Source organism: Colobus angolensis, unplaced genomic scaffold (assembly GCF_000951035.1).
Source record: "Colobus angolensis palliatus isolate OR3802 unplaced genomic scaffold, Cang.pa_1.0 Scaffold43, whole genome shotgun sequence".
NCBI lineage: Eukaryota > Metazoa > Chordata > Mammalia > Primates > Cercopithecidae > Colobus > Colobus angolensis.
Window position 1 is genome coordinate 1,360,809 of NW_012117710.1, and position 9,425 is coordinate 1,370,233.

Sequence of the window (9,425 nt, forward strand, 5' to 3'; positions counted from 1 at the left end):
CCAGGCTGGTCTCCAACTCCTGACCTCAGGTGATCCGCCCACCTCAGCCTCCCAAAGTGCTGGGATTACAGGCGTGAGCCACCACACGTGCCTGGTCAAAAAAAGGCCATTTTAAAAGGCATTTCTTGCAGCATCAATTGCGGGAAAATCTTAGCTTTTAATGTGTTCTAAGACGATGTCATAGTGTAGCTCAGGAGTGTGTGCAGCCTCAACACTGTGGGTGTCATCAGAGCCTCCCCATCCCGATGTCAGAACAACATAAGGTAGAAATCAAAGGACAACATCCTCAAACAAAAGGAATGAAAAACTGGGCGGGCACTCACCCTTGTAATCCCAGCACTTTGGGAGGCAGAAGTGGGAGGATCACTTGAGCCCAGGAGTTGGGACACTAGCCTGGGCAACATAGCAAGACCTCACCTCTATAAAAAAATAAAAAATTAGCAGGGCATCGTGGCATGCACCTGTAGTCCCAGCTACTTGAGAGGCTGAGGTGAGAGGATCCCTTGAGCCCAGGAGGTCAGGGCTGCAGTGAGCTGTGATAACACCACTGCACTTCAGCCTGGGTGACAGAGCAAGACTGTCTCTAAATAGGACAAATTGAAAAACAGCAAACAATCTCTCTAACATCTTTCCACTGATATCTTGGCCTAAATACTCTCTTTGCTTTATTCACCTTGAATAATAAGCTGTGATTATAAGTTTTTAATATTTCAGCAAAAGGAAGTAAATCAACATTTATCTGCAAAAACTTCATATGCAACAAAGCAGAGAGGTCAGACTAGTTTCCCTGTCACCGGGTTCCCCAGAACACAATGATCCTCTCAAGACATCTGCAATATTGAACACCAGGCACCATGGCTCACGCCTGTAAGCCCAGCACTTTGGGAGGCCAAGGTGGAAAGGTCACTTGAGCCCAGGAGTTTGAGACCAGCTTGGGCAACATAGTGAGACCCTATCTCTATAAAAAAGAATAACGTTTTTAATTCGTTGGGCATGGTGGTGCACACCTGCAGTCCTGGCTACTCGGGAGGCTGAGCTGGGAGCTTCACTCAAGCCTGGGAGTTCAAGGCTACAGTGAGCCATGAATGCACGACGGCACTCCAGCCTGGGTGACAGAGCGAGACCCAGCCCCCAAAGAAACACAGACATTTACAATACTGAGCGGACGTGAAAGAGCCTCATTCTTCGTTTTGTTTTTTTGAGACGGAGTCTCGCTTTGTCGCTCAGGCTGGAGTGCAGTGGTGCGATGTCGGCTCACTGCAAGCTCCGCCTCCCAGGTTCACGCCATTCTCCTGCCTCAGCCTCCCGAGTAGCTGGGACTACAGGCGCCGCCACCACGCCTGGCTAATTTTTTCCTTGTATTTTTAGTAGAGACGGGGTTTCACTGTTAGCCAGGGTGGTCTCGATCTCCTGACCTCGTGATCTGCCCGCCTTGGCCTCCCAAAGTGCTGGGATTACAGGCGTGAGCCACCGCGCCCGGCCGAAAGATCCTCATTCTTAAGCTTAACATTTGGGAAACGACCGCAATTTCAGCCACTGACCTATTTTAGGAACTCATTTCAGAGCTGATCTTTCAAGTGCAGTCTTAGGCTTACAGAAAAGAATACATCTGGAAGGTTAATGAATAGTACATTTAAAAATATCCCCGATCCCTTTTAACTTTGTTAACCTAGAGAAACTGAGTTAGGATTGACCGATTGGTTATGTCCGTCCTTCCTGTGACGCTGCAGCTAATTTCTCACCAGGAATGCTGGACGCTGTCAACTCTCACTCTGACTCAACGGCCTTTTGGGGACATCTTGTGAAAATGTTTGATACTGCAGCCCGTACACCAGAAAGGGAAGTAGCAGCCAGGCTCCCAGGATCCCTTCCAAAATGCCGGGCACCAGGGGCGACGGCGTGGCCCTGGGCCCTGCCCAAAAAACCCAGTGATGCCAGCCAAAGCCCAACTCAAAGGAGAGCCCCCACGGCAGGGGGCGAGGACGCTTCCCGAGACGTGCTTCCCCCACTGTAGGCAGCTGGGGTGACGACGGGAGACGCCAGGCACAGGATTGCGAGCCTGTCCAACCCAGCGAGATAAAACGTTCAGCATCTGCAAACATCAGCTCCCACGGCCGCACCAGCCCAGGTCCAAATCTGCTTCTAAAAAGGCAGGGCTGGTGACCTCCACGGTTGACTGACGCTCCAGCAGCAGGGCCACGGCCGACTCGCCTGCTCTGACGCTCCAGCCAGCGGGGCCACTGCCGACTCGCCCGCTGACTGACGCTCTAGCCAGGAGGGCCACGGCCGACTCGCCTGCTCTCGGTGACGCTCCAGCCAGCGGGGCCACGGCCAACTCGCCTGCTGTGACGCTCTAGCCAGCGGGGCTACGGCCGACTTGCCCGCTGACTGACGCTCTAGCCAGGAGGGCCACGGCCGACTCGCCTCCTCTCGGTGACGCTCCAGCCAGTGGGACCACGGCTGACTCGCCTGCTCTCGGTGACGCTCCAGCCAGCGGGGCCACGGCCGACTCGCCTGCTCTGACGCTCCAGCCAGCGGGGCCACGGCCGACTCGCCTGCTCTCGGTGACACTCCAGCCAGCAGGGCCACGGCCGACTTGCCTGTTCTGAGTGACGCTCTGGGGACACCTTCATTTCCATCAGGGGGGCTTCGGGTTCCACCAACTTTTATTTTGAGAAGGGTCTCGCTCTGTCATCCAGACTGGAGTGCAGTGGCACAAACATGGTTCACTGCAGCCTTGAGGTCCTGGGCTCAAGCAGTCCTCCCACCTCTGTCTCCCGAGTTGGTGGGACTCCGGGCATGCACCACCACACCTGGCTAATTTTTGTATTTTGTGTAGAGACAGGGTTTTGCCATGTGGCCCAGGCTAGTATCGAACTTCTGGGTTCAAGTGATCCACCCGCCGTGGCCCCCCAAAGTTTTCGTCTTACAGGCCTGAGCCACCACGCCTGGCCTTGCTCTTAAGTTTTATACTTCAATACTGCGTCAAATCAAAGACAGAAAACCCAACGCATGAACCAGGCGCTGCCCCTCCCCGCTGAGAACACGTGCCAGGGCTGTTTGGCCTTTGGTGAGAGTGTTAGACAAGGCCATCCAACAGAGACAGCACCAAGCTGACCACCTAGTTTCCAAATTTTGAGCAACCACAGTAAAACCCAGCAAGTGAAATTCATTTTAATGTTTTATTAACCTAGCATATTCAAAATATTATTTCAACATCTAAATATTTTTTAAACAAGTGAAATTCATTTTAATGCTTTATTAACCTAGCATATTCAAAATATTATTTCAACATATAAATTTTTTTTACTCTTCAGGCCTTGGTTTTATTTGCATTTCTAGAATATACACACACTTCTAACTGTGCTACAAAAATCATACAGCAGTCCCCGTTTATCCTCTGGGGATCCGTTCCAAGCCTCCCAGTGGATGCCTGGACCCCACTCTACAATAAAGGCAACGTGGAAACAATACCTTTAACAGTGAGTGAGAAAGAGAGAGAGAGACAGATAGATAGATATTTGGTATTGTCTTCAAAGCCCAGTGTGTTTTGGATACTTTTGTTTGTTTTTTTTTTTTTTTGAGACAGTGTCACTCTGTGGGCCAGGCTGGAATGCAATAGCACAATCTCAGCTTCCTGCAACTCCTCCTCCTGGGTTCAAGTGATTCTCCTGACTCCCAAGTAGCTGGGATTACAGGCGCCTGCCACCACGCCTGGCTAATTTTTGTATTTTTAATAGAGACGGGGTTCACCATGTTGGCCAGGCTGGTCTCGAACTCCTGACCTTGTGATCTGCCTGCCTCAGCCTCCCAAAGTGCTGGGATTACAGGTGTGAGCCATCGCGCCTGGTTTTTTTTTTTTTTTTAATGAGATAGTCTTGCTCTCTGTCACCCAGGCTGGAGTGCAGTGGTGTGATCACAGCTCACTGCAGCCTTGACGTCCCCAGGCTCAGGTGATTCGCCCACCTCAGCCTCCTGAGTAACTGGGACCACATGCACACACCATCATGCCCGGCTACTTATTTTTTTGAGATACTTCATCTTACTACATTGCCCAATCCTGTCTCTAACATCTGGGCTCAAGCAATCCACCCACCTCAGCCTCCCAAGGTGCTGGGATTCCAGGCGTAAGCCACTGGGCCCGGCTGGAAACATCTCAATTTGAACATTAAATTATCAGAACATTGTTTCTTAAGACTTTAAAAATTAAAAACATTTTTTCATTAGAACACCTCATCTGCAAATTCAGTTCACATACCCAGGTTCCTAACGTACCAAAGTTTTCCACTGACTGAACCAAGTTAGTGGTTTTTAAACTTAACCACACTGAACACTGTGCTGTCTGCACTTTCACTGCTCCACAGCACACAGGGCCGGCAGTGCTGGAGACGCAGGGAAGCGGCTTGTCCAAGCGCAGTCCCAGACCAGATGTGTCACCCAGGCAGCTCCAGGTGTAAACCTGAGTCTACCTCAGACCACAGAATCAGGGCCTCGGGGTGGGGTCCAGCACCCTCCCGAAAGGAGCCCTGTGTTTTGACACAGGCTAGGGCTTGGGAACCGCCGGCCTAGGACAGACCCCATGAAATAAGCACAGAAATAGTCACATGTCAACTAGTGTCAGGGATGTGCATGGTCAGGTGATTGCATTGTTGTGCAAACACCCTAGAGTGACTGACACAGTTCGATGGTCCGATGGTCCGGCCTCCTCCACACCTAGGCTGTAGGGTGTAGTCTGTGGCTCCCAGGCGACAAACGTGCGCAGAATGCGAGTGCGCTGAATGCTGTGGGCCACTGTGGCACGGCGCTGCGTGTTTGTGCTTCTAAACCTAGGCCTGGCGTGGTCCAGTCTGCTGGGAGGATTATATCCCAACGTTCTGTGGGACTGAAGGGTGACCAGCTTGTTTTTACCTTTTTTTTTTTGAGATGGAGTCTTGCTCTGTCACCCAGGCTAGAGTACCATGGTGCGATCTCGGCTCCCTGCAACCTCTGCCTCCCGGGTCCAAGCAATCTTCCTGCCTCAGCCTCCCAAGTAGCTGGGATTACAGGTGCCCACCACCGCGACTGGCTGTTTATATTTTTAGGGGGGACGGGGTTTCACCATGTTGCCCAGGTTGGTCTCAAACTCCTCCAAATACCACAATGTACCCCATCAATATGTACAATTATGCCAATTAAAAGTAATAAAAGCAAACAAGTTTGTGACAGATTGAAATAAAAAATTATAGTGAAAATACAGCATCAGGGAGGCCGAGACGGGCGGATCACGAGGTCAGAAGATCGAGACCATCCTGGCTAACACGGTGAAACCCCGTCTCTACTAAAAAATACAAAAAACTAGGCCGGGCGCGGTGGCTCAAGCCTGTAATCCCAGCACTTTGGGAGGCCGAGACGGGCGGATCACGAGGTCAGGAGATCGAGACCATCCTGGCTAACACAGTGAAACCCCGTCTCTACTAAAATACAAAAAACTAGCTGGGCGAGATGGCGGGCGCCTGTAGTCCCAGCTACTCGGGAGGCTGAGGCAGGAGAATGGCGTGAACCCCGGAGACGGAGCTTGCAGTGAGCTGAGATCCGGCCACTGCACTCCAGCCTGGGCGCGAGACTCCGTCTCAAAAAAAAAAAAAAAAAAAAAAAAAATACAAAAAACTAGCCGGGCGAGGTGGCAGGCGCCTGTACTGGGGGCGCTGAGCCAGGAGAATGGCGTAAACCCAGGAGGCGGAGCTTGCAGTGAGCTGAGATCCGGCCACTGCACTCCAGCCTGGGCGCGAGACTCCGTCTCAAAAAAAAAAAAAAAAAGAAAATACAGCATCATCGCATGGTCCGTCATTGACAGAAACATTCTTTGCCCGACTGCAGGTCTGATCACCTTTTTATACAATGGAAACAATACAAACCCTTCCTGTTCCATTTTTAGACGGTGAAACCAAAAAAAAAAAAAAAATGCAGTGGCTCCTGTTTTTGTGAACTGTCTCAGCGGGATGCCTGGTGGGTACATCTGGATGGCCAGGGCGGTTTAGATCAGGACGGAACTCGGGGGCATTTTGTTTCACCTTATTCCAGCACCCCCTAAGTTCCCTAGGAAATCACTGCACTCTTGATGCGCATAGCGGCTGTCAGTATAAACCTAAGACCAGTATTTATGTTACCCGTGTTCATCGTTTCACAAAATCAGACAGTGGTGGACAGTGTCAGGCCACGAAGGGTGTATCTGTCATCTAAGCCACGCAGGACTGTGGACCTCACACCCCACCCTCCCTCCCCTCCCCTGCATTGTTTTGGCTTTCTGCTCTTCAATCCTATCAAACCCAGTCTCCTGTATTCTCCAGTACTTGAGGAAGCCCTATCCTGCCACTGTCGTTTTAAGTCACTTCTGGAAGTTTCCACTGCTTCGTCACTGGACAGAGCCATCTTCAACAGGTGGCATTTTGCAACTTTGTTGGTGCTGAAATCACATCCAGGTGCAAAGCAGCTGTCTCTCAGGCTGGCTGGCTGCTGACAAATGTGCTTTTTTTTTTTTTTGAGATTGAGTCTCACCGTCTCCCAGGCTGGAGTACAGTGGCACAATCTCAGCTCACCGCAACCTCCGCCTCCCAGGTTCAAGTGATTCTCCTGCCACAGCCTCCTGAGTAGCTGGCATTACAAGCGTGTGCCACCACCACACCTGGCTAATTTTTGTTTTAGTAGAGACGGGGTTTCACCATGTTGACCAGGCTGGTCTCCAACTCCTGACCTCAGGTGATCCGCCTGCCTCCACCTCCCCAAGTGCTGGGATTAGAGGTGTGAGCCACCGTGCCTGAACTGTGCCTCTTTTAGGAAGTTGGCTGTGGCAGGGCCAATTGGTCCAGGAAGACACACCTTCTCTCACACAGCGAGTCCCAACCCCTTGGAGGTCAGGAACAGGCACAGCTGTGCCTCAGGGAATGTGAGTAGTGCCTGTGGCCACCGCTGGACAAGAACCCACAGCGCCAGGCAGGTGGATGTCCTTCCCCCACTTCTCGGCCAGAGAGCCACATCGTTACAGAGGCAACATGGTGAAGAACGCACACGTGAGCCGTCTCGTGTTTGCTGGTTTTGAACTCCTGACCTTAGGTGACCCACCCACCTTGCCCTCCCAAAGTGCTGGGATTACAGGTGTGGGGCACCGTGCCCAGCCTAATTTGTGTGTTTCAATGGGAAAGTTTCAAGGTTTCAGGCTACCTGCCATTAGAAGTACGGGGGTACCCGAGTGCGGAAGTTACCTAGAGCAGAAACAACCCACACGGCAGCGCGGATGGGAAGGATCTCATCACTCTACTTCCCACCACAGAGAACGAAGAACAGCTCTCTTCAGGTTTGTCTTGGATGACACAGCAGTGTTGGTCTGAAGATCTTGGAGGGCAGAAAGGTGTTTCAGAAACCCGGTCTACGATGCTGCTGCTGTGAGCTTGTGGAGTGAGCTGCTTTTGTAACTTGGGGCCCCAGTCGTGTGTCCTTCATCCATCCTGACGAAGTCACAACACTGGAGCACCGCGTCACACTGTAGTTACACACAGCAGCCTTTCCATGGTCACCACGGAAGAGCTGCAGCATCCCACGCAGACCTGACTGTGTTCACATGAGCCGGGTGAAGCAGTACCTGAGTCGCTGGGCCAGCCCTCCAGGAGCCAGGGCAAGGAAATCTCCCGGCGGCTTGCATTCAGAGGCTGTCATGGGTGAACACCTAGAGAGGGTGGGTCAGCTCAGCCTCCACGTGCTGACTGCAAGAACCCACACGGCTTCCTGCAGGTAAGCAACTACCACCGACCCGGCCCAGGGATGGACACGGACACCACCAGGTGCAACAGTTTAGCAGATGCAGATGCCTCCCAATTTGACAAATATTAGCATTACGGGTTGAATCACGTCCCCACAAGACACGCTGGAGCCCTAGACTCGGTACCTCAGAGTGTGACCTTCTGTGGAGACAGGGTCTTTCCAGAGGTCGTGAGTCTTTAAGGGATCACAAGTGTGGGATCACATGACCAGCATCCTTACAAAAAGGGGAAGTCAGGACACAAACAGAATGGCGTGTGAAGATGAAGGAGATGGGGGTTGTGCATCAGTGAGCCCTGAGATGCTGGGGGGATGCAGCCGATGCTCCCCACAGGCCTCAGAAGGGGCCAGCGCTGCCGACACCCTGCGCCTGGACTTCCAGCCCCCAGAAATGTGAAAGAACCGATTTCTGTGGTGTGAGCCACCCCGTTTGTAGTACTTGGTGACGGCAGTAATGGGAAATGAGAACCACCAGAATCGACTTTACCATTCACCTTTATTATAGTCCCATCTCCCTCAACAAACAAGGTCAGCAGTCAGTGCGGGACGGTGCTCGACAGGGCGCCGCCTCCCACTAGAGTGCAAGCTGCTTCCACGCATGCTACTGCGTGTTCCAAGTCATCGCAGCTGAGTCTCTTCTCACCCGGCTTTGACGGTAGGGCGACTCCCGTGTCTGCAGCTGTGGTCCAAAGGGTGTCTGTGCTGGATACAGAAGTTGCCGTGACACTGGACACATGCCATCTGCAGCATCTCTTTCTTCTTGCAGCCTTCTTTTGAGCAACGGTACGTAAAGATCTGAGAGAGCAAAGTGACTTCAACAAGTCGTTCTTTTTTTGGAGACAGGGTCTCACTCTGTTGCCCAGGCTGGAGTGCAGTGGCTCGATCTCGGCTCACTGCAACCTCCGCCTCCTGGGCTCACGTGATTCTCCCGCTTCAGCCTCCGTAGTACCTGGTACTGCAGGTGTGCACCGCCACGTGCAGCTAATTTTGTCTATTTTAGTAGACATGGGATCGTCCCATGTTGCTCAGGCTGGTCTCAAACTCAGCCTCAACTAATCCTCCCACCTTGGCCTCCCAAAGTGCCAAGAATACATGTGTGAGCCACTGTACCGGCCTTAATAAGAAATTCTTTTAACAGTCCCCAGTAAGAACATTCACATTTAAACTAGACATGGCTCCTGTCTGCACAGAGCACAGATGCAAAATTTCATTCGACCATCTCAGTGCAGGTAAGAACATGGGGCCAGGCATGGTGGCTCATGCCCATCATCCCAGCACTTTGGGAAGCCAACACGGCTGAATTGCCTGAGCTCAGGAGTTCGAGACCAGCTTGGGCAACATGGTGAAACCCCATCTCTACTAAAATATAAAAAATTAGCCAGGCATAGCAGTGTGTGCCTGTAATTCCAACTATTTGGAAGGCTGAGGCAGGAGAATTGCTAGAATCCGGGACGCAGAGGTTGCAATGAGCAACCTCAGGCCACTGCACTCCAGCCTGGGCAACAGAGCAAGACTTTGTCCCTTTAAAAAAAAAAAAAAAGGCCGGGCGCGGTGGCTCAAGTCTGTAATCCCAGCACTTTGGGAGGCCGAGATGGGCGGATCACGAGGTCAGGAGATCGAGACCATCCTGGCTA

At 52.0% G+C, this 9,425-nt stretch overlaps 1 protein-coding gene across 2 annotated transcripts in view; it reads right to left on the minus strand.

Moving 5' to 3' along the window:
* Positions 1-7,590: 7,590 nt before the first annotated feature.
* The window catches only part of ZFAND2A (zinc finger, AN1-type domain 2A), a 7,479-nt gene continuing 5,644 nt past the window's right edge, over positions 7,591-9,425 (minus strand). The window contains exons 5-6 of one of the 2 annotated variants that reach the window (XM_011956944.1): positions 8,435-8,586; positions 7,591-7,699 (exon numbers count right to left, since the gene is read on the minus strand). In XM_011956944.1, the coding sequence (XP_011812334.1) occupies positions 7,591-7,699; positions 8,435-8,586 (261 nt within the window). Of the gene's footprint in view, positions 7,700-8,271; positions 8,587-9,425 lie in introns of those variants that run through there. The other variant, XM_011956945.1, reaches the window with a different exon arrangement.